Here is a 26072-nt window from a genome sequence, read left to right on the forward strand (position 1 = left end):
AATGTCTACGCATGGGCTCTTTCAACTTGGGAATAAGTCGAAGCCTGGTGGACTCATGTCTTTACTATACGGCTGGTGAGTCAATACTTCCTGCTTATAATTCCCCAGCAAACAGGTGTGAGCATTCATCCCGAAACAAGCCAGATCAGTTTTTGTGCATTTTTCTGCATTATTTTGGATCCAGGCACGATAAAATGCTGTTGTGACCTTAGTTCCACATGAAACTCTTTTCAGTCATGATAATTCCTTAGTTTTCATAGCCAGAGGTGATCATTTGCTTCACATTTGTTTGCGATTTTTTTTTTTTATTATTTTTTATTTTTTTATTTTTTTTATTTTATGGGTCTTCACTTGTTTAACTGCGACTTCAACTATGGTTCAAAGTCTACGGTGCACTGTTTGCTCACCACAAACTTCATGCAAAGCACTGTGAATTTCCATCTTCTCTTTTCCACATAAACTTTCCATTTTAATGCATGATATTTCGTCTTCAACCATCCCAGTGTCCGAGGTGCCTGCAGATGCACTTTTAAGACCCGTCACTTGCAGCTGACATTGACTAGGGAAGTGATGAACACGCGTACTGTTTCCAGAAGCCTTAAACTGCAAATGACGTAACTTTTACTCCGATTGCATAATCCACTCTGCAGTGTTGCCACTTTGTGCAATATTTATGAAATGACCCTCATATGTTGAGAACTATTGTATAGTAAATAAAAATTGCATTTAAATGATAACAGTTTTTGAAATTTTGATGTATGGGTTTCTTGTGGTTTGTGGTCCCATCTGTGGTTTTGAAATATTGTGTGATCCAGATTGCACTTTCTAAAGTAACATTTGAGGAGTGGTGCTGGAAAATAACACACTGATCACATCACCAGCATTAACTGAGATGTTTCAGAATCCTATCCTATCGATAAGTATGCTGATAATTTTACCAATCTGGTACTTTAAAAATAGCCTGTACTTTAGTGCACACTGCAGTCACCTAGTTACAAACATTAATCAAGGATATCTTTATATCTGATTCATTGAATGCTATCAGTAGATTTTATATTGGTACTTTAGTTAAAAGTTCATATTAGTCCCTCCCTAATTATAAAGCCCCCTTAATGTTTCAATAAATTTGGAAATAAATGTGTGAAAAGCATAATATTATTGAAGAAATCTGTGCATTAAAACAAAAACACTGTGCATTATTACCACAAGTACTGTCACCATATCACTGTAGCTGCATCAGTGGCCGAGCACATCAAGGTACTTGGTTTGAGCCTCAGCCTGGAAGTAGGTGTTGCTTTGTGTTTCCTCATCAGATTCATCCAATAATCCTTTTTGATTATGCACATTGTATTCATTTGTTAGAACACTGTCTCTGCCCCCTGTAATGAGTGCAAAATATCCTAAGTGCTCACACACTCAGTTTTTCAATTCAGTCAATCTTTACACCCCTTTTGTAACATTAAAGTAAAAGTTTTGCATAAGAGAATGTTTTACTCGTGTACTTTGAAGGGTTCAAAATGGTCATATATGCCAAAGCACCCCAAAACTTTAACTCATTCATTCATTCATTCTAGTTAGATACATTGTCTAATACTTCTAACTACTTACTCTAGTTAACAATGCATGTTAATGTAGAATCATTGTCGCAAACATTCAGAGAATTGTTAGACATTATCTATTGTCTAGTACTTTTACAGGGTGGCTACTCACCAGGAATTCCTTGAATTCCGGGAATCATGTATGAATTATTGGTTCTGGGAATTATATTGAATTCTACGTGAATTTTCCTTCGTAGAGGTGAAAAATTACAACTTTTATTAATCCAAATGAATTCATACATTTACAAATGCCCCGAGGCAAGTTTTTCACAGCTTTTATTTTTTATCTAGGAAGGAAAATAAAATAAAGCTATATGGAAAATAAAACTGAATTCTCGCAATGTGTTTCCTTTGTTAATGCCCTTTGCAGAAAAATCTATCTGACAGGCAGAAGATTATTGCAAAATAAGATATCTTGAAGTTGATTAAGTAAATTTGGGTTGGAAATTCTTGTAGAATTAACAATTTCTCGTAGATTAGTATGTAACATTTATGATTTGTGTTTGTAGATGTATTTCGAGTCTGAGTATGTGAAATGGCAAATGTAAACTCCACATCTTAAATTAAATATTTTAAATAATGTATATAATTGAATTGAATTATAGAGTTTTTTAATACATTGGGATCACACAGACTCTATATATTATTAATATATTCGTGTGTGGGTGTGGTGAGAGGTGGTAATACATAATGTTGAAATGCACAAAACATCTGCTTGGACCTTTGAATTTATGGAAAGTTCATCTTGAAAACCGGGAATTATACTTGAATTTTATCATGGTCCTAGAGTAGCCACCCTGTTCTAGAGTAAGTATAGTTAATAGTAAATATAGTTAGGTGATGTCCAATTAACATTGCATGCCTTATTTCTTTTTTTGTGATCATTTCAATTTTTCTGCACAACTACTTTTAAGTTTCCTAACCCCCCTTTGTCTGCCTTCATTGTATTGAAATAAAGTGTTAGCTGTAGAAATAAATAAATATGCCAACCTGATATATAGTGCAAGTGTGTTAATTTTTTTTCTCCCTTTTCTTCCAGTGTTGTCGTCATGGCGTGAGCCAATTCCTGGCTGGGTAGACAACTGGAACGGGCCTACAGGAATGATCGCAGCAGCCGGGAAAGGTTTCTTTAGAACAATGCTGTGCCAGGATACACTTGTATCAGACTTGGTACCTGTCGATATGGTTATCAATCTCCTTATTAGTGTAGCCTGGAGAACAGCCACTGCCAGGTACTTTCTCTTTGTCAGGTGAAACAGGATGTGTACAGACACAGTGCGTATACGTTAATCATTCTCGTAGGTGCAGTTAGTTTCAAAGCATCTGGAGTGTTTGAAACCCTGCAGTTGTGCATGGTACTAACTAACCAGCTTATTTACTAACATAATTGTTAGAACCATGGACAAAATTTAGTTGAGGCTGTTGACATGCACATGAAACATGCTACATATCCACATATTTGTTTATTTCATTCAATTAATTTTTGTGATCCCTTGTAGTTGAAATGGACTACTACAAGTTCTGATATGTATGTTGGCAGGGGTCACTGAAATTAATCAAATTAAATAAAGCAGTATGCAGATTCGTAAGCACTTTTTGTGTGTGTGTATTAATACGAGGGGAAGTCAGTAAATAGGTCATAAACTGATGGGGATTATAATTAGTAGTTTCTAAAGGTTTCTAAAGTAGGTGTCAGCACCATCCAACTTGATGATATTCAGTTAGCAGTTGCTAGATAGCAAACACATGCATGGGTAGCTCAGTTTAAAAACTGAGACTGTACGTGGAGGAGATGATTCGAACTGACAAGCGAGTGATGATAGACAGCATACCAACTGCAATAGTATGTTCTCAAGGTTTAGCCTACAGCATAATGCATGATCATTTAATTTCCGAGAAGTGTGTGCACGGTGGCATCAAACGTTTCATGGATGATGATGATGTTGAATATGATGTATATGAGGTATGATTGTAGCTGGGACAGTAGCCCAATGACTTTTATGTTGTAGGTTTTAGGGGACTTATAAAGTGATGGGATAAGTGTGTCAATTCTGGTGGATATTATGTTGAAAAATAAGAACAGTTTCAAAGTCAGTAGCTCACTTAGTAGTATTTTTTTAATACATGTTTGTGATCTACTTACTGACTTACCTATATATCTTATGGCATCTAAATTCCCGTAACATGAATTGTGGAGAGTGATTATCAGTTAGCATATACCATATATCATATACGTATGTATGGTATACCATGAGCTTTTTTTGCTGAAATTCAATGTATATTCAATAGTAAACTTAGGTTTATTTGACATACCGTTACACATCTTCCAAGTCTATGAAGTCACTCAGATTACGTATGTGGTATAACCTGTTTCTACTTTCAACTCCTACCACTTTTTAGTATTATTAGTTTTTGTTTCAGTTCATGGGGTTAAGAGAGATTTTTATTGCCATTACTGGATATGACTGGATATTGCAAGACGTAAAACTTTTAATTTAATTTTTGAAAATTAAAATGCGTGGAATTCTTGCAGATAAAAACCTTAAGATTATGAGGGATTTTTCTGTTTTGTTTTTTAAACACATTCTTTACATACTCTTGTAAGTATTTGTTTCGTACTGTATGGGAGATTCTGTTAGCACCTTTTGTTTCATTAACCCAATATTCATCATTCTCTCCCTTGTACTGCATGGAGATTGTTTGTTATCTGGAATAGGTTTCTCCTATCATTCTAAAAACTAACACTTATTAACTTTCAGGCATATGTGCGTTAATTGCGCTGTATTATAATTTTCATCAATTATCAATTTCCTATAAGTTAATCATAACAATGAAGTAAATACTGATGAAATAAAATAGCTAGACGAACAGTCCAACACAAAATACATGCCATGACCAGTATACTAATCTCAAAACTTTCAGAAGTGGGATAATGGGATGAATGCTCAACACACGTTCCCATTCCATGAGCTAATATTTGGCATAAAATTAGAAACTTATCTCAGTTAGTCCTTGTTGAAATATATTCTATGTTCTACGAAGTTTAACGTTTCATTTTCAGAATAAAATAATCAGTTAGGTAAAACTTTCCTGTGGATAAAACTGGAGAGGATCATGCTCTAAACGAAACTTAGGATTTTTGCATTTGTTCGTGGTGTAAATGATATCTGTTTCATGTCTTGCACAGTCCAACTTGGTTGAAGTGTTAGAGTGTCTTCATCACTTTTCAAGTACCAGTAGGAGGATTGTATATGAAGTATTCCTTTTGATTTGAAATATGAAGTTTTGAAATATATTCATAATTATTCACTCCAAATGTTGCAATTATTGCAATTCACTCTCTTTTGTCAACTATTCTTCTCCCAGCATCCTGTTTCACCCTTTTTGGCTTCAACATTCCTTTTTTCCATTGTATTATGTCAACTAAAACAGAACTACCCAAACTTATTGTTGTATTTGTTTTCCATAATCTGATTCAGTAGTGTTTGGTGTTTGTGGAATATATATTAATATAAACCATACAATATGTTACTACTTACTTTATGTACAAACCTTTTCATTATAAAAATACATTGTGTATTTTACAACAATGTTTTCTCGAGTTTTTAACCTCGAAAATTCTCTGTTGATTTCATGTTGCCTCATGTTTCTAATGTGATGAAATGTTGTGAACCAAATTAATAAATGTGTGTGTGTGTTCAGTGCAGTCTTGATTATACGTTTCCAAGATGCCAGTGGATAAATACAATAATGCACAGAATTAAAAATTATGTAAATGCCATGTTCTTGAAATTTCAAATATTCTCATAAGTAGGGCTACGATTTTTATGACCTAAAAATCACAAAAATATGCAAAATAAAATATGCTCTTATGACCTACAATTTTACAAAATATGCACTATAATTTGAAAAATATGCCCTTATAACTGTATCCACAATGAATACTTTCTCTAAATTTTCAAATAAAAATGAAAAAGATTTTGCTACAGTCCAAAAAAACAACAACTCTCGAGTAAACATGGGAGAAAGAACGAATCCACTTCGAAAATGACTGCATATGTCTTGAAAATGCAAAAATATGCTGAATATGACCAAAAATTCATCAAAATATGCTATATCAAGCAAAAATGGCCAAATATGCCAAAATATGCCCTTAAAATGCGCCTTAACTTAATTAGTTTCTTCATAATATGAATGTCTATATGTTTGGGGAACACATCACCCTTACCAAAAAAAAAAAATATGCTAAGTCATGAAAATCCTTGGCCTACTCACAAGTAATAATAGTAATAAAAGTAATGCACATTTAGATGCTAAAATTATATTACCTCAACATTTTGACACATAATTATGTAAGTTTCCATTAAATAGTGAAATAAATCAAAGAATGTTTCAAGAAATTTTAAATTATGCAGGCTACACACCAAAGTGATATTTGCATACTGAGAAACTAGATTTGGAAAAACCGTTGTCATACATCAGTCTTACATTTTGTTCCAACTTTTCGAATTTCAGTATTCATGAAATTCAATAGAGATGCTCTTAGAATCAGAGCAATATATCAGCAATGACAAAAAAAGTTTTCAAATATTTACATACATTCAGACGATTTTGCTATTAATGTGTTCACGCTATCTATTCATTGATAGAAGTGTTTTGTTGGTTGGTTGAGTTGGTGTTTTAAATCCACTTTATGCACAGTAAGGCTAATTGGGACTGGACCTACAGTTTGAAGTGGGATCTAAACCACTATGTGCCTCCACCAGGTATCGAACCCTGGACACCTTGATTACAAGGCAGAAGTGTTTTGTGTATTAGCCTTTAAGCTGTAAATTACTGATTATATGTTGTGCACTAGTGAATGTGCAAATCGTGTAATGTTTTGAAAATAGCCCCTTCCATTTACAGCTTCCAGCTAGCAACAAATACCAACAAAATTGAACTGGCATTTAGTATTAACCATGCAGTGTTAGGTCTGCTATATATCCTTTTAACTATGGATTGGTATCAGCTGATATAAGCATATTGGTTTATCGCTAAAATTACTGATAGTTTTACCAATCTGGTATATCTATAAATAGTCTGTAATTTAGTGTAAAATTGGTATTTTTATGAATATAAATATGAGATTCATATGCACTAATGTTACAAAGTAAATGTCTAAATATGTTGTTTCTCATACTGTAAAACCCATTGCAGTCACTTGTTACAGATATAAATTAAAGCAATGAAGCATTCATTTTCTTCAAGAAGCACTTACCCCTACTGAAAATTCTGTCCACTGTTTTCAGTAGATCTATAAGTGTTTTGAAGCACCTACTGTTTTCAGTAACTGAACTGTTAATGTTTTCATTAACATAGTTGTGCAATGTGCAACTAACATTTTCATGTAGCAATATAATAAAAATGTCTTATCTACAAAACTGAAAATGCAATGGAAAAATTTAAAACTACTAAAATATTTGTATGGTAAAGCATGTTGAATTTGCAACTTTGGGAATACTTTCACACAACAAAGAAATCAATATAGCGAACACGTTTTTAAGTGTGTAGCTTCATTGTGGTAATGCACTTGTAGAAAATTGAAAAGCATACTGTTTCGGACATAAATTGACATATTGTTCTTACAATATTCACACGAAAACAGCAAACAATCAATTTAATCAAAGACTTGACCCTCAATGCTTGAAAAACCAAAATAAGCAAACACTATTGACTACATTGATCGAAAGGTTGCTCCTTTATGTAATTACATTACACGGATATAATAATAACGCTGGAAATTCAATGTTGAGAAAAATCAACTGATATGATCATCTATTCAAACTACTAGCTGGTTTAAGGTTGAGTTGTTTTTTTAAGAAAGAGTTGTAGTAACTTATTCATTAAGATATATCTGACTGAGCAGTATTCATTAGAAAAACAGTAGAAATTCAGTTAATGTACTGTTTATCAAATGCACTTCAAAATCACTGAAAATATGGTGTCAAGAATAAATCTGTCTATTCTTAGTCAATAAATGATTATATAATATATTCTAGCAAGTATTATGCATTATTATTAACATTGTTTTTTTCAGTTAAGTAGCCCTACTGTACAATACAGTAGCTGTACAGTAAATCTACTAAAGGATTTCAATACATTTCATAGTAACAGTAGAAGACATTTGAAAACAGTAGAAATTTCCATCAGGAACATTGGCATCAATAAGTTTTACGCTGTTGATATTTCATTCCTATTTTTTACATACACTTAATTTTCCCCCTCCATAACTTATATTGTTAACCATTCTATGTGGAGAAAATTTGTTTTAGTTGATTCAGTATATCATATTAAGAAAAGAACAGATAAATGTTACTTATTTACAAATCAATTAAGTTTTCTTCTAAATGAGACTTATAGTACCTTCACAAATATCCTTCCCCAAATTGTTTCCTTAATTGCAAATAACTGTTCACTTGTTTTTCATAATAATAATGTGTGTTGTTTGTTTGTGGGTTAGTAAATGTGTTTTTTTATGTAATCTAACATGTGTGCCCATGTTTCAAATACTTACCATTGCTACTATATTGAAGGGTTATAGTTATATTCTAACTGAAACATTTTAAGAATTGCTCTTTCTTCAGGCCAACTGGTATAATGGTGTACAACTGTACATCTGGTCTCCAGAAACCGATAACTTGGAAAGAGTTCACCGGCAACTGCTTCGACTACCTTTTCAAGCATCCAGTGGGTGATGTTATGTGGTACCCTGGTGGCAGATGCCGTTCCAGTAGGCTAATCAATGGTGTATATACCATAGCTCTTCACTTCCTACCTGCCTATGTTATGGATATATTTGCTCGTCTTGTTGGCAAAAGACCTACGTAAGTTTTCTATGTTATAACACATTATTTCCATTGTTTTGTAGTACATTTTCTATAAAAAAAATTAAAATGTGAAAAGACATTGACAAAACAACACACATTAAAAATAAAAAATATGGTGCCACATGTTATAACCATTGTTATGTAGTCCATACGAGGGTCATTAGAGCCAAACTGGGACTTTTGATTTTTCAGAATAATAGCATGCACTAAGACGTACAAAAAAGACTTTACTTATAAGATAGACATATTTATTATTACCACATGGAGCTATATAGTCGTGGGCAATGCGAGTCACTTGTTTAACAAGATGGTGGACAAGCCTGAACTGAACCTTCTTATTCACGAATGCATAAAACTGAGTGAAATTCATTGAGCACTTAAAACACAATTCCGTGATGAGCTTTTAGCTGCAGTACAACCTTTGAATGGTAACAGTTTAAAGATAGCCGTACATCAGTGCAGGCAATCCTGGCTGAGGTTGCTTAGAGCCCACTACAGTCGTTACCATGAACATTTATTGAGTGGAATGCCTGAACCTTGTAAATCACTGTTAACATTGTATCTAAATATATCCATTTGGCGGTTACTCGGAGAGAGGTAATTCACTTTTAATAAGCTGAAGTTTAATTTTTTCGCGCAGTTTTTTGTTCGCAATAGATTTCGCCACCTGGTAGCTTCATCAGATAGGTGGCAAAATCGATCGCGAACAAACACTGCACGGAAAAATGACACGTGAACTTCTTAGAGTGAATCACTGTTAACATGTTGCCAACTTGCGTCTCTCATGAACATCTACAGTAAAGTTGGTGCATGTTGTACACCGAAACAGCTCTCTGCCTTTAATCAGCAAAGAAGAGTGTCTATACTGTCACGTTTTCAAAGATGTGCATAATACTCACAAGAAACAACAGCCTAGTTCGATCACTACAGGTATCCTGTTTCTGCAAAACAATGAACACCCAGATGCTGTCAACCACACAATTTTGCACACTACAGGGGAACTCTGCTGGGAGTTGCTGCCCCTTCCCCCCTCTGCCCCCACTTGCAATCCTTACCTTACTGCAAGTGATTTTCACCTGGTTATACCTTAAAGGATTACCTCAGAGGTCAGTATTTTAGCAGTGACGAAGAGGTTGAAGCAAGCAATCTGATCATGGCTCTTTCTATGCTGCTGGTATCAGAGTACTAGTAAAATGCGCATATAAGTGCATTAGTGTAGAGGGGATTACATCGAGAAATGCATCCAAATGTGTTCTGTTAATCTGAAAAATGAAAATTCCTGGTTGGACTCATCATATTTATTTAAAAAAAATTGAAATGGGGAAAATACACTTGACAAAATCCACAGCACATATTCGAAATAAAATGTGTGGTAACCTGTGTTCTTTCCATTATGTAGTACATGTTTAATAATAAAAAAAATTGTGAAAATGCACAGATTAAATCCACAACACATATTAAAAATAATTTTTGTGTAAAATGTGTGTTGTGGATTCTGTTACTGTCTTTTTACATTTTATCCCCAGAGTAGGTTGGAAAAATTCCCACCTTAATTCACTCACCCTGGAAATTGAACCTGGCTGTCCCACAAGACAATGCTCCATTTGGTTTCCCCGATGGCACAGTGGATGCGTCGTCGCCTTGTAATCAAGGGGTCCCGGGCTCGATCAATTAGTTTATTCACACGTCCTTGTAATTTTATCGATGGTCCATGACATATATGGACTTCAGATGTTAATAAAAATATAAAATAATCTTGAATGATTCATGAATTAGCATGATGTAACAGAGTTTTATTTCCTGAAACAACACACACACAAGGGACACTGTTCCCCAGTCAACTGTTACTCATAATGACAAGTGTGGTATTATGGGCAATTGACTAAGAAGTTTTATATTCTTTTCTCCTTAGGATGGTTTCTTTACAAAATAAGCTCCACAAAGCTGTTCAGTGCCTTCAGTATTTCACCACTCATCAATGGAGGTTTACCAGTGACAATGTGCAGCAGCTGTTCCAAGTCTTGAGCACCGAGGACAAGCAGACGTTTTTATTTGATGTGAAGGATATTCACTGGCCAACTTATATTGAGCATTACATTCTTGGAATAAGACATTTCATGTTCAAGGAGCATCCTAGTTCTCTGCCTAAGTCAAGGAAGCATCTTTATAAGTAAGTACTTGATGTAGTTTGTGGCCGCGGTGGCTCAGTCGGTAACGCGTCTGACTACCATGCTAAAGGTCCCGGGTTCGATCCCCGGCCGGTTCAAATCCGGGAACTTTTCTAACGGTGGAAGCGGCCCCGGCGCCTACCCAGCGTCGAATAACATGGGTACCTGGGGGAAACCCTGGGGGGTAAAGGCGGTCAGGGGCATGATGCTGATCACATCACCCCCACTCACGACCGGATCAAGAAAGTGTGGGGCGTTACCCCCACACCCCCTATACGCCTTCATGGCGTGGTGCTATGCACAGGGGAACACTTTACTTTTTTTACCTTTTTTTACTTGATGTAGTTTTGTTTCTTTAACCTTTAGCGGATGGAGCCTCGTGCACCTGGGAAGCCTCTGAGGACGGAAACTTTTCAAGCGGTTGCTTTTCAAACTTGCTGCAAAGTATAAAAAAAATCGTACCTTGAGTTGTCATGAAATGAAGTCGATTTTGTTTTCTTTATTAAAGACAAAGCTTTTAGCAGAGGTAAAATTTATACATTGTGCCTCCAAATAAATAATTAGAAGAAGAAAATTGATATTAACCCCCCCCCCCCCAATAGACCGAAGTGAATGAAAAAATGTAGTATGTAGCGGTGGTACATTCTTACAACCATGCAAAGTTTCGTTGAAATTAGACTGATACTTCTTGGCATTGTATAGTGACAGTGTTGCCAGCTTATGGAACAAATTTGTAGGGAAGCATGACAAAAGAAAGACCACTCTATGAGGATATGTGGCTCAGTCGGTAACGTGTCTGACTACCATGCTCAAGGTCCCGGGTTCGATCCCCGGCCGGTTCAAATCCGGGAACTTTTCTAAGGTTGGAAGCAGCCCCGGCGCACACCCAGCGTCGAATAACATGGGTACCTGGGGGAAACCCTGGGGGGTAAAGGCGGTCAGGGGCGTGATGCTGATCACATCACCCCCACTCACGACCGGATCAAGAAAGTGTGGGGCGTTACCGCCACACCCCCTATACGCCTTCATGGCGTGGTGCTAAGCACAGGGGAACACTTTACCTTTTTTTTACCTTTACTCTATGAGGATATGTAATGCCTGTTTTGAAAGAAAAAGAAGAAGAAAAACGGAAATTATGGTATTCGGAAATTTTGTGTAATTATGTAAAATTTCAATCTTCGGGCCTTTGCACTTACTTTCCCCTTGGACCTTTAATTGCCACATCTTCCTTAAAATGTTGCCTTTTACTCATTCTTTCATGTAGAATTTATATTTTTCAATAAGATGCAGTAGTGTAGAAGTTAGAGCCATTTATATAAATATATCCCATAATATTATAGGGGCAATGAAGGGAAACAAAGGACTTTTTCAACGGCACTTATTAAAATTCGAGTATGTCATATCTTTGTATGTATACTAAAGAACAAAAAGACAGAACTGAAAGAAATATCATGTGTAATTTTGAACAAATGAAAGGTTAATTGCTGCTGCGTGCTGCTGGTTAATATATCGACTATCCGTCCTCAACTGTAATACATATGGTGGTTGAAATCTCGACCATCTGCCTTCTAAAGGTTAATCTGTTAAAAATGTGCATTTGCAACAAATGAATCTTCAATGTCAAATTGCTTCAAACATGCTCATTATCAAAGTTTCGTAACCAATGGCCATGATTCTTCTTAGGACGCACCATGGTGCTAAACCCTTAAAGTGCTGTAGCCTCCTAGATCACAATAGCCCATTCTAATATTGAAGAAAAAGTACTCACCTTGGTACATCTTAACGTTATAATCCTATATTTTGTCAAGTGCCAGGCTGTGTGCCAGTCGACACGGTTTGAAACTATACTAACAGATGGAATGCAGATCGATTTCCTGTAATTTCCGTGCTTCAGAATTGCCAACACACTATTTTGAAGAACGAACTATGGGTTAGTTAACTTTTCACATTGAAAAACCCGTTGCTGGTTAAGACTGGCTGTTATCTCCAACTGGCAGTTAGTTAACAGAAAGATTAACAGGACATTGAAAAACCGGCCCTTAGTTGTAGGTCATAAAGCTGTTGCTATGCCAATCAAGAGTTAATTACATCATACCTATTCAGTGTTGCTATGTGGGCCAAGAGGAGAATATCCTCTTGTGTAAACAATAAGTCACTAACCCATGCCACCTCCCACCCTCCCCCTCCACTGTGTTTAGCATTCCAAAGCTTTTACTCTTTAATCTGTTTATTCTGTAATAGTAGAAAGCAAGATCAAAATTATAATATGTATTTGCAGCATTCAGGAAGTTATTTTCTATTATTTCTTGCCCAACAAATACCGCTGGTACTCATCCCATGTGACAGGAGGTGCATTCTCGAATCAGTGTTGCCACAATCTAAGGCCACAATTTACCTTTTCTCCAATTTTTTCCCTTCGTCTAAAGATATCATATAATATTACGTAGTAGTGATAGTAGTAGTAGTATAGACATATAGACTTATACTGAAGGGAGTGAAAATAAGAAACAGCAAAACTATTGTAGATATGAGACTGGAACCTAATATAATTGTAGTAATACTGAAGTATTCCCTGAAGTTGTGCTTATTTTCATGGAATTTCCCTTTTCCCTTAAAATTCGATCCGAATTTCCTTGCAAAAAGGCAAATTTCCCTTTGTGTGGCAACACTGGCTCGAATTTCACCAGAACAGCACAGCTTTTCTTGGTGTTGCAGAACATTACATTACAAAGTGAAAAATCATGGGAAATGACCTTTAAACTTTTATATGTGGTTTTGCTCATTCCTTCTTTACTTTCTCTAAAAAAAAACTTCAAAATATGCTTTTTCCGTGACTAACGTAAATTTTATACAAGGCACATTCAGAACCCTCAAGCTAGCAGTTAGCAGCACAAGATTTATTCCATTACGGCATTTGCACACTCAATATATGTCATATTATTTGACCAGTAATACATTTTAATTATTATTTTCTTTTTGCTTATCTTTTCTATGATCCAAAGTACCATTAAAATCAGAACATTCCTTTATTTTGTGATGAGCTTATTTGAACCGCCTTTCACATTAGTGTTGCCATCTTGAATGGAATACTGTTGCCATATTCAGAAACTGCAGAATTTAATCTTTACAATGATGTATAACATGATAGCATGAAAAATCAATGCACGTGTCATAAAATCATGGAATGACCCTATACAGTTTTATGTTGGCTGTTGGAATTATTCCATGCATAATACACACCACAGTTTTGGGGAGCAAAAATTTTGGAAAAAAGTGCACATTATACATGAGTAAACTCTGTATTCAACCATAATTTTCTTCTTCTCCTCAATGTTTTGAAAGCCTACTAAAATGTGGTGTTGAAGTGATCAGAGAAGAGGATGACACTGTAATAGGTGAATTGCCAGGTCTGCGATCGCACAGGCTCATTTACATCACATTTTGGTGGTCATCATCCCTTCCTAGGAATGTAACAAATTGTTAGGGAACTTATGTATCGCATGGTGTAATAAGTTTTTGTATTATTTTTGTTTATTGATGCCACCGTTCACCTTGGGAAACTAAGTATAACCTATTTAAATTCATAGCACAAACAGAGTTGAATTCATTTCTTACAAAAGTATGTATTAATTCCATGTGTCTTCTGCAAAAATTAGTATATTTTCATATTGATTTTGTTGACACACTCGCCATTCTGTCACTAAATGGTGATAGTGAGTGGTCAAACTTGATAGATGAAGAAAGTGATTTTTCGCACAAGACACATGGAATTATCACATATTTGTGTATGATGTATGTGTAAATTTGTATGCCTGGTGAGCACTAGTTGCACAGTGTGTTATTTATACACAAGGCACTTCTGAGATCAAACCACATGAGGACTGATGTGATCATATGTTCCAGGAGTTAATGGCAAGCTGAGAGAGAAGTGAATGAGATGTAGCAGGAGTGAGAGAATTTTTTACAAACCATATTGGCCAAAAAATAATGCATCCTAAAAAATCGAGTGGGGAAAAAAGAAAGAAAGCCAATACCAAGCTGCACCTTTAAAGTTCGAGGGGAGAAATGAAAAACACAATAATCAGAGAGATTGAGGAAAGAAAAATTACTGGTAGCAATTTGTGTATCTCGTGTTTTGAAAACAATATGTAACTATAGAATTTCCCTTTATTTATTTTCCGGTAAGGCACCCAACGTCAAGCTCACTTCCACGTAGTACACCCCTGTAACTCAATATTGAAGGCCATCAAGGCTCTGGCGTCTGGACCTACGGCCAGTATAAAACTCCGTAGGGCTGAGTTGTCCTTCTGTGCGCTGAGTGCCCCTTTACAGCATCACTTTTTACCACGTAAGAGTATTTTAGACCTCGCAGTGAGTATCGTTTTTAGATCGTCTTACGTAATGAATGAATGAATTAGTTTTAAAAATTCAATAAGGAAATTTTTAACAGAGATATTTTATTTTTTTGTGCTACGCCCCTTGTGGGTACGTACTTAAATGTTATTTACCATGGCTACAGATATCTTAATCTCAGGGGGATAGGTTCTTTATTTGAGAATTCCAAATAAGAAAGCATTTTATAGCCAAGAGGATATAGTTAAATGCGGATCTATATTCTGAGACTATACAAAAATACAGAGAAAATATATATATATGTATAATCGAAAAGGCTTCTTCTTCTTTGACTATCAACAAGGCTTCTTCTTCTTTGATTATCATAAGGCTTCTTCTTCTTTTATTATCAAAAAGGCTTCTTCTTCTTTTAATATGGAAAAGGCTTCTTCTTCTTTTATTATCAGAACAGCTTCTTCTTTTAATATGGAAAAGGCTTCTTCTTCTTCTTTTATTATCAAAAAGGCTGCTTCTTCTTTGATAATCGAAAAGGCTTCTTTGTAATATGTAAAAGGCTTCTTCTTCTTTTTTTCTTTTAATTTGTTATCTTTTCTTTTTTTTCTTTTTCTTTTTTTTAAAAAAAGCGTAATCTTATTTATGCGCTCGCTTTCCCCGCTTCTTTGGCAAACAATACAAGCTATACTTGTAGAAAGAGTAGGGTCGACTAAACTGACAATAGCGCCACCTCCTATTTAACGACCAAAGGGGAATAACCAGGATCGCTAATAACAAGCGCTACCAATGGCCCAGTGCGACTAATAAAGAGCGCAACCGAAAAGTGCTTCGGGGCGTCTAATTTGACACAGCGCCACCGGGGACAAACAACCAAAACACTGACGATGTTCTCCTCATCAGAAAAATAAAAAGAGATAGGTTTCTGAATTCGTTCGCTTACTTAATAACTTTCCTAAACGTTTCATATGCGGCCATATTCTAAATTATTTTATTTTACTATATACAACATTTTATTTATTTCTTTATAGTATTTGAACTCTTCTTTTATATATTTCTCAATTTACTATAATATATATAATCCCTCTTCTCCGCTCTAAGTTTTTTATAATTTCCTTTGCTCCTCTTTATATAGCGTGCTGCCATCTCTCGTCAATTCCGAGAAACCATTTCTCCTTGCAACTTTCATTGTGTCATCGAAACTGGCACGTGACATTTGTTAGATATCTATCCTCAATTTTGTTTCAGTTAAGGTGCATATCCCCGTATTGAGTAACGGGCCAATATAGCCTATGTGCTGAAGTGCCCATAATATCGAATTCAATCAATTAATCAATCAATCAATCATTATTAACTTCAGTAGTACGTAAATATTTATCTTAATATAAGAGTATAGCAGCACAGTGTTCTTTTTTACCTAACACATTTTCACTGCTCTACTCACTGTCGTCACTGCCCCATTCACAACATGCTGTGGATTGTTAGAACAACATGTTACTGGTATTTTCATATGAAACAATGAACACAATCTTAACACCAAAATTAAGTATTGCATTATTATGTCATTAGAATGCTGCCAGTTTCATGTACAGATGCTAGCTGTATTGTTGCATTATTTAAAAATGAAAAATAACTTCCATTTTTTAAACAGCATTCAATGACTAAATGTCATAAAAGCCAAGGTTCAAATTTGAATAGAAGTGCAGCTTATTTTGTGGCGAATATGGTATTTTGTTTTATCATATCCTATTTGTTAACATTCCTTGCAACTCTCAATCCCTCTACTCCTGTAGTCAGGAACATGAAGACTCTAATGGCCTACACTGAAACCTCTCTTCAGGGTAGGTGGTTAGGAAAGTTTAACCACTGGATAAATTTTACTGCAAGCGTTTATTATTTCCTCAGGGTTGAATACATCCGAATGACAAGATCATGAGGACTAGAGCTGGGGTACTTTAAAGTAGTTAAATTTGGATGTAAATTAATACTTTGAAGATAATACAAGGTGATTCTTAAGAACCGGCCTGACAAAATAAGCTGTAATATAAAATATACCATATACACTATATTGCCATTCGTCACTGGACACCATCAAAAAGTGCTTGGGATCGTCTTTACACGTCATACAACCCATAAAAGGCGTTGCCGGTTGAGAATACACTCATACCAGCTACAGCAGTCAATATGGACAGACGACGCAAACTGAGTGAGGTGGAAAGAGGGATGGATGATCATTGGAGTCCACAGGTTTGGGCATTCGACCCGTGATTTTTCCAACAAATTTCAGATACACCGGTCGACAGTGAGTGATGGTATCGTGAAGTGGAAGTGAGAGGGGGTCATGACAAGCTGACCGAGACCCAGTAAACTGAAAATATTAACAGATCGTGACCGTCGATGCTTGAAACGTGTGGTGGAGTCAAACCGGAAGGCATCATTACAGATGGTGGCACAGGAGTTTCGATCGGCTTCCAGTAGTGCTGCAAGTGATCGTACTGTCCGCCGGGAGATTGTCGCACTTGGTTTTCATGGTCACGCAGCAGTTCACAAGCCGCATATCACAGCTCACAATGCGACCCGTTGGTTACAGTGGTGCAAGGAATGCTGCCATTCGAACAATGGAAATCCATCCTATGGAGTGATGAATTGCGCTACCAGATGTGGCGGTCCGATGGACGTGTGTGGGTGTGCCCGGTGAACGCTGTTTACAGGACTGTATCGTACCCATAGTGAAATTCAGCGGAGGTGGCATCATGGTGTGGTCCTGCTTTTCGTGGTATGGTATTGGTCCTCTTGTTTCAGTTCGGGGAAACAATAATGCCGATGCGTACCAAAAAGTTCTGGACAATTCTGCGCTACCGACATTGTGGGAACAATTCAGTATTGGCCCATACCTGTTTCAGCATGACAATGCTCCATGTCATACGGCAGGCATTATCAACATGTAGTTTGAGGACATGGGTGTGCAAAAACTTGATTGGCCAACCCAAAGTCCAGATATCAACCCCATTGAACACCTTTGGGACGAGTTGGAGCGCAGCTTGAGAGCCAGGCCATGCCAACCAAAAAACACCACTGAGCTGTTTGCCGCTTTGCAGGAGGAATGGGGCAAGATTCCCGTCCACACGTATCGCAAATTGGTGGAAAGTCTTCCTCGAAGGGTTGCGGACATCATTGCGGCGAAAGGTGGCCCTACATGATACTGATGTGGTGCTGCGACCGGATTAACATACTGGTGGGGTGTCCGGTTACGAATGGCAACATAGTGTAGATATTAACGTAATTTATAATTGATGTAACAAGGATAGTATGCTGTTGATTGTGATCAGAGCATGTGTTAAAAAAGTTTCCACAGTTTTCAAGAAGGCACGCCTCCACCCGCGTTTGCATATTTGCAGAGACTCACCGCAGTGTTTGTCCGGTGATTTTCCCGATTTCAGCCTAAATGTTGTCCTTTAAAGCTTGTAACATGTTTGGTTTGTTTGCATACACCCTGTCCTTCAGTAACCCCCACAGGAAAAAATCCAGGCTGGTAGTGTCGGGCAATCTTGGGGACTGATGCCTGGCAACTCCTAAGTTAGGACTTACGATAGTGTCAAGAATCCCAACACATCGACCTAGCCTAGATAACCACCCTGTATCAAAGCCTGAAGTTAGGATGTAACGATAGTGTTGAGAATCCAAACATATCGACGTAACCCAGAAAAGCTCCCAGTATCAAGAATCCCAAATTGTCTAGAATCCAGGCTATGTGAATAAAATTAAACTGAAAACCCCTCAATTTACCAGGGTATTTATACTCATGCTCTTAGCCTCGAACCCCTGTTTTTAGTAATTTTGTGACACAATATTCTGTGATATTACATATAAATAATCTGAAAATATTAATATATAGTTGAGTTTTGTGAAATATACAAATAGAGTAGGCATATTCTTTTAGGTTAACAAATATTTCCATACTGAGAAATTACAATTTTAAATATACTGCCATTAGCTCATCACCAAAAGGTTAGTACATTAACATAAATTTCATGATTGGCGAATCCACGTTTACATCATAAAGTTATGTACATCTGTCAAGCAATCTTTATCCATTAGTTCATCACATGAAGGAAGATTAGTGCATTAGAACAATAATTTCATGCTTGCACAGTTCACATTTACGTCACAAAGTTATGTTCATTTGACAAATTAGTTCCCAAGTAACCAATTCTGGTTGGCCCAACGTTGGGCCAACCGTACTAAAAATGGTTGGCCAAGGGTTGGCCCAACGCAAAAACATACCATTGGCCAATAGTAATTTTGGCCATGGTTCCAACGTTGGGCCAACGTGTGGTTTTTATGTTAGGCCAACGTATGGTTTTACTACATTGGTCCAACGTACTGAAAACTAAAGAATGGATAGGTTTGTTTTCTGATATATAATTAATTTATTGTGAGGCCAAATGTAAACAATAGTTCAAGTTATCATTGTTTTGAAGGCACTGTACCTTCAAGTGGTAGCACGAAAACCTTCTAGAGTTTACTTAGTTTTCCACCTTTCATGGAATTTAATCTGCACATAACATTGTTTAACCACCTACACAATAATACCTGTAAGAATGTTCTTGTTCTACTACAGCAAAAGTGAGAAACCATAAACAATTCCCAACACATCTTTCACCGTTGGCCCAACCTACGAGGTGTGGCTAGAAAAAAACCGGATTGATGTTGCTATCGACAAACGGCAAGCACATCAAGGATAAGCGGTGCATGGGTGTATAATGTGATGTCTTGCCTATCGGCTGTGTGATTGCCTAGGATGCGCGGTGCTCAGTTCTTCTGTAGCTTGTGGACGAAGTGAACCGTACATCTGTGCTTCGTCAAAAAAAAAATTAAGTGTGAAAATGGAACAGCTTATCAAACTTGGAAAATCCACCACAGAAACTTATGGTTTGTTGAAGGAAGTGTACGGAGATGTGTGTTTATCACGCACTCATGTGTTTGAGTGGTTTCAAAGGTTTAGAGAGGAACGAGAAGTGATGGCGATCGACAAGCATCCTGGACGGTCTTGCACTTCAAAAACGGAATCAAACATTGCAAATGTCGGTGAATTGATTCGAATTGTGTACCTGAAGGTCAAACTGTCAACCAACAATATTTCATTACGATGCTGACGCCCTACGTGGGCGAGTAAGAAGACGACAACCTGATTTGCAGAAAAGCAAGTCATGGATTCTTCATCGGGACAATGTTTCTGCCCACACGGCATTGTCAGTCAAGGCTTTATTGGCTAAGTATGCGATCCCAGTGTTAGAACATCCATCCTATTCACTGGATCTCGCTCCATGCGACTTTATTTATTCCCAAAGATCAAATCAACACTGAAAGGAACCAGATTTAAGACCATAGAATCTGTGAAAACAAAAGCGACGGAGGTCATGAACATGGTTTCAGAAAATGATTGTAAGCTTTGTAAGTAAAAATTTTATATTGGTTTCCAGTGAAGTACAAAGAGAATATGTAGGGGAAATACATTAATATATGCTGTGGGCATATATAAATAAGTTTATATTTATGGCAGCTCAGTCGTTACAGCGTCTGACTATCATGCAATAGACCCAGGTTAGATCCTCGGCAGGGGATTACCAGGATTTTTTCCACCTGTTCAAGCAGATTCGGGGCCCACCCAGTGTTGCATAAAGTGGGTACCTGGAGGAAACTAGGGGTTTAAGATGGCCAGGGGCATGGTGCTGATCACATCACCCCCATATTTGTCCATGATCAAGCAAGTGTGGGACCCTAACTCCACACCCCCTATACTCCTTCATGGCGTGGTGCAAAGCACAGGGGAACACAATCCTTTTACTTTTAGTTTTTTATATTAAGTACAGCAATGCATTAGAACATTAATTGCTCATATTTTTGGGAGATAGAAGACCTGAAAAAATAAAGAATCTTCAGTTATGATGGCATGAGTGTCTCTTGCATAAACTGTTCATCATCTTCTCTCAAATTTTTGAGTTTGCTTAAGTCAGTGCAGTAGTAGTTTGCAGAGGTATCTCAAGCAGTTTTCCCCCTCAGATAGGTCTTAGTTTTTTGCATCTCTCTACAAACTTTAATTATTGTTCACTATCCACCTGTATAATAAATTACCTGATCACATGAAAACAATGGAATCAACTACCCAATTTAAGAAGGAATTATCAAAATTCTTATTACGACATTGTTTTTATTCAATAAATGAATTTCTAAATTTGTAAATATTTATAATTATATAAATTGTCAACAAAGAGAGTTCGATTGTACAGAAAAGGTTATTATACCATTTATATTATCATATACGAATTATTCACTATATGCTATTATTGTGCCTAAATGATCATTAATCTGTTCTTTATATATTTTGCATTCTTCAACTTTCTTCCATGTTTTATAAAGTTACATATTTACATTTACATTTCATTTTACATTATAAAATTTTCTTCGCTTATTATTGTGCTTGCTTTAAATATTATATGTAATTTTATTCCTATAGTGTATTCTTCCTTTATTTGGATTTCTTTCATGTAGAAATTCTTCAAATCATTACTGTAATTCTTGTCTATAACTTTAATATTTTATTACTGTATTTGGATTTCCTTCATGTAGTAGTTCTTAAAATCATTACTGTAATTCTTGTCTAAAATTGTATTATTATTTTATTACTGTATGTATTATTATATGACTATTTCCATAACCTATGGACATGGGTCATGGAAATAAAGAATTATTATTATTATTGTCAACAGCACATTGATTATTTTTCAACAGGTAATGATTCATAAAGTTCTCGTTTGTATAATCTGATTCAAAGGGTTAAGTGAAATCTGTATAGTATATGTTGAATATGTGACTTTTTGTGTTTATGATTTGACACAAAAGTGGGTTTATAAAAATCACCCTGAAGTGCTAACCCTAGATATGCAGATTTACACATTTCTCTTATCACTGGATAATAATAAATAATAACCAGTGGTGCAACAACCTGTGAGGGCCAGGGCCTACCTATTTGAGGCAAGGAAGCCGGAGAAAGTCTGATGGTGCAAGATCAGGTGAGTAGGCTGGATGTTGCCATAGTTCATGGCAGTTTGCCTTTTTGCAGCAATCAGATGTGTGAACTTGGACATTGTCTTGAATAACTCTCGCACCTTTGGACAGGATGTTACTTCCTCACACACTTAGCTCAGAAAAACTAAAGTAAATAAGACACTGGATTTCAATTTTCTAGTTGTAGTGCACAGGTATGTATCATACTGCACACACAATATCATGTCTCCGTAATGTGGGAAATTAAATCAGGGTGATTATTTATCAAACCACACTGCTGTTTGAAGACATATTACTAAAGAAATATTGATGAATTCTCTTGCAGAATGTTTTGGGTTCATCGCATCACACAAGTGCTGGTGGTAATCGTGTTCTGGAGAGCATTGATGTTGAAGTCTCAGAGCGCACGCAATCTGTGGTACTTGATGTTTGGTTTGATAGTCCGAATTGCTCGAATGATACCTCATGTTTAAAGAATCTGGAAGAATTAGGAGAGCAAAAAATAATGTAACGTGCTAGCTGCCAATTTTGATTGTTGACTTTGTAGAGATGGCATAGGAAGAAAGTAATTGTAAAGTCATGCATCTTACATGTTCTTTCATGGACAAGTGACTATTATATGTGGATATAATTGACATGCGTATGGATTTCGCATGCATGATTTTAGTGTGTGTGTGTGTGTGTGTGTGAGAGTGAGCGTGTGCTGTGCATACATGCATGCACATGAGGAGTAGAAGGAGAGCTATGTATGCACAAGCATGTGTGAGTGTGTACCCGCATGATTGTTTAGCTGAAGAAAAATGAGTGTAGATAATAATTTTGTATATTCTTTAGCCGCTTGCAAAGCATAGCCAAAAATTCTGCATAAGTCATTTTACTGCTTTTTCATAAATCAAACAATGCAATGAAGTATATAAATTAATATATATATAAATAATATATATTAGTCAAGTCTATTATTAGATATAAAGAAAATTGAATGTAAATATATAATATGTTGAGAAACTTTGTGTAAATTCTGCAATATCAAGTGTCAACACAAATACTTGTCCCAGTCAGTACTGTGCTTCTTGTCTGATGATGCAGTACATCCACTCGTATATTCGGTGTACTAGTGCATAATTTTTCGACTCCGATGATTGCTTGTAGATTATCTCAGCAAGTGTGTAAAGAACACCATTTGAAAGATGTTCCGTATTAGACACTGTATTCAACATTGTAATCACCATCCGATTCCATCATTCCAGTCTTGAAGGTTCACACGATCACACATGAAATCTGTAAAGTTGGATGTACAAAAAGTTCTATTGGAACGTGTGATTTTACTGCTTTATGTTGTTGTAGTATTTTCCCCTTACATTAAACAAGACAAAGGAATGAAGTGTGAAATATCCTTTTTTTTTCAAGAATAAACAGAATTCTTATTTGTAAATAAAGAATGTTAAATTCATATTTATTTGCCAGAACTAATTATTTTTTTAATGATTCGGTAGGTGGGTATTCTTAATTAATTTGTGTATGCCAATTAGTTAAGAATAGTTTTGTTATCACTAATAGAATAACTTTTATTTTTTAGTTTCTTGTTTAGAAGAAACAAAACTGTACATTGTAAAAGTGTACAGACTTGAGTTGTTTGTGATACTGTGTATGATGAACTGCTATGAATGGGTTACTTTTTTAATGTTAAGTTTGATTATTTCAATGTAAATATTTCTTTTCTGTAAAAGTCATGTTGTGTTTCTCTATTGTTGGTAACCTACTTGTCATTTTGTGTTATGAAAAAAACAATTGCTTTTTAGCCATTTCCACATTGCTCTCAGAGATGGATATTTAAAGGGATGAATAGTGTGTCTTTTTATTGTTTGGTGCAGTATATGTCTTTATTATTTTTTTTTACAAATATTTTAGCTTGAAAATACCGTTGGTGGTATAATCCATGTTACTGTCTCTGTAGTTAGTAGAATATGTTTATAATTTCCACCATTTTATTGAAGGTGAACATTACACAAAATCATGTGTTGTGATTATTCTAGAACGTATTATTTATACATCAATAAGGTAAACCCTTTCATTAGTTTATAGCATGTTCGTTAGTTTTTTCTAACATCTCAAATTTTGTGAAGATCAAATTCTTTCCAACATTTTGGATTTCATGAATTAGGATACATTAACACGTATAAGTCTGTATGGGGAAAACATTTCTTGTTTGTATCATTGGCATGCTTTCCTCACAGGTACAGAATGGGAGAACTTATGAAAGGCACATGTTATGCTATTTATACTGTGGTGAAACTTCTTGTATTAGTGTTGGCTTTGCCCAACAATAATTTGAGTTTTTTTAATACCTAGAGAACGACCTCTAAGCGTTTCTGGTTGAACGTTAAGACATAATTGGGAAATTATATGCACAAGAATTTTCTTTGAAAGAAAATTTTTAATGATCATGTAGTACACAATGTACTTTATTCTTTAGTAGCTTTCATTAATATGGGTTGTTGTTATTTAATGTGTCTCACAAAAGTCTAAGGAAATAAACGAAAAAAAAAATATTTAAGAATTAAAATAATATTTGAATAATATTATGACTTAGAGACATCACAGTCCATAATAGTATACTGAAAATGACATGAGCAATTGATGCATTGATAACTACAATTCAAATTTTGCTATGAAATAATTCTTTACACATTAATTATTGTTGGCTTGTTAATATAGCATACATTCAATGCTCCAATATGATCTTGTGAAATAATTTTAAGAAAACTTGAGAAATACATGTATAGTTTTTTGTGAACAAGAATGAAATTGAGGATTATTTCAGTTACAACTTAGAATATGTACACTTAGCATTGTTTGACTTACCTGAGATGGAAACTATGGAAATAATAAGAATGGAATAAATGTAGTTGAATTTCGATTATAGGTTCTTAATGTGTATGAAGAACTTAAAATTTGGGAAATTTTTAATTCCCAAATATATTCCTAGTATTTTATGTACTGGGACTAGAAATGTTAAATGCAAGAAAATGTGAAACCTGCAACATAACATCACAAGATCATCACACATGTATATATAATATGCATCTTTTTTAAAAAGTGTGTTTTTTGGATAAGATGAACATGTAACTTTATACTAGAAATCAGTTTTCCTGTTGACATTTTACAGGAAGGAGGATTTATATGTAATTTCTTCTACAGGAACATGATACAAATGTGTCTACACCAGAGACAAGATTCTATTGGCATTACATCACAGGGAAACATATTTACATGGCAGGAATGTTGCACACAGGGTGTTTGTAAAATAACCATTTTTTTTTTCACTTTTCTTTTGTCGAGACAAGTCCTAGTTATTGTTGAAGTTGTGGTACATGTTATCATGATGTTACATTTGTTTCCCATATAGATAAACATTATGAGCCTGCCTCCACTATGTAGCTATCAAAATTCACAGCCTTTCAGGGTAATAAATAATATCTTCTGAAAATGAGACTAACTAGAACCTAACTCGGTGATGACTACTTGGTTGAATACAGTAGCAATGTGGTTGTGGATGTGCTCTCACTATTTCTTCATGCACCATGAAATCTACCGCATATATAATTGCTTATGAATTAGTCTCAAGTAGGTAAGGAGTGAACTATTCAGTCTTTTTATCAATTAGGAAATGCAATTGGTCTCTCTTGATGTCTTACTTTGTTAGTTTGGTGCAACAAGGGGAGAATATTATCTATTCATGATATGTCAATGCATGGATGAAATCACCTTTTTATGTAAATGATAAACATGCATCGTCTAGTTTGTTCAATAACTTGTGTGTTTCCCTAATTATAAATATGTATATAGCTGATTGTGTTTTGTTTTGTTACAATAAATGTTATTTTTATTTTGATATTGTTGTTTTCTTAAAATCTGTTGTTGTCATATTGATTTTTACGAGGCGCATGTCAAAAAAGGGCCGATATTTTTTAAAAAAACAAGAAAATGGTAGAAGAAATTTATTGTGATTGTTAAACAAGTACATA

General features: G+C 35.5%; 1 protein-coding gene across 3 annotated transcripts in view; it reads left to right on the forward strand.

Moving 5' to 3' along the window:
* Positions 1-25939, forward strand: part of LOC145986622 (putative fatty acyl-CoA reductase CG5065) — a 134660-nt gene extending 108721 nt beyond the window's left edge. For all 3 annotated transcript variants that reach the window (XM_083120850.1, XM_083120851.1, XM_083120853.1), the window contains exons 6-9: positions 2638-2830; positions 8225-8464; positions 10380-10637; positions 22373-25939. In XM_083120850.1, coding sequence (XP_082976976.1) covers positions 2638-2830; positions 8225-8464; positions 10380-10637; positions 22373-22520 — 839 coding nt within the window. In that variant the 3' untranslated portion in view covers positions 22521-25939. The remainder of the gene's footprint in view (positions 1-2637; positions 2831-8224; positions 8465-10379; positions 10638-22372) is intronic.
* The last annotated feature ends 133 nt before the right edge of the window (positions 25940-26072 follow it).

The sequence above is a fragment of the Lepisma saccharinum genome, chromosome 4, assembly GCF_977018435.1.
Source record: "Lepisma saccharinum chromosome 4, izLepSacc3.1, whole genome shotgun sequence".
Classification (NCBI taxonomy): Eukaryota; Metazoa; Arthropoda; class Insecta; order Zygentoma; family Lepismatidae; genus Lepisma; species Lepisma saccharinum.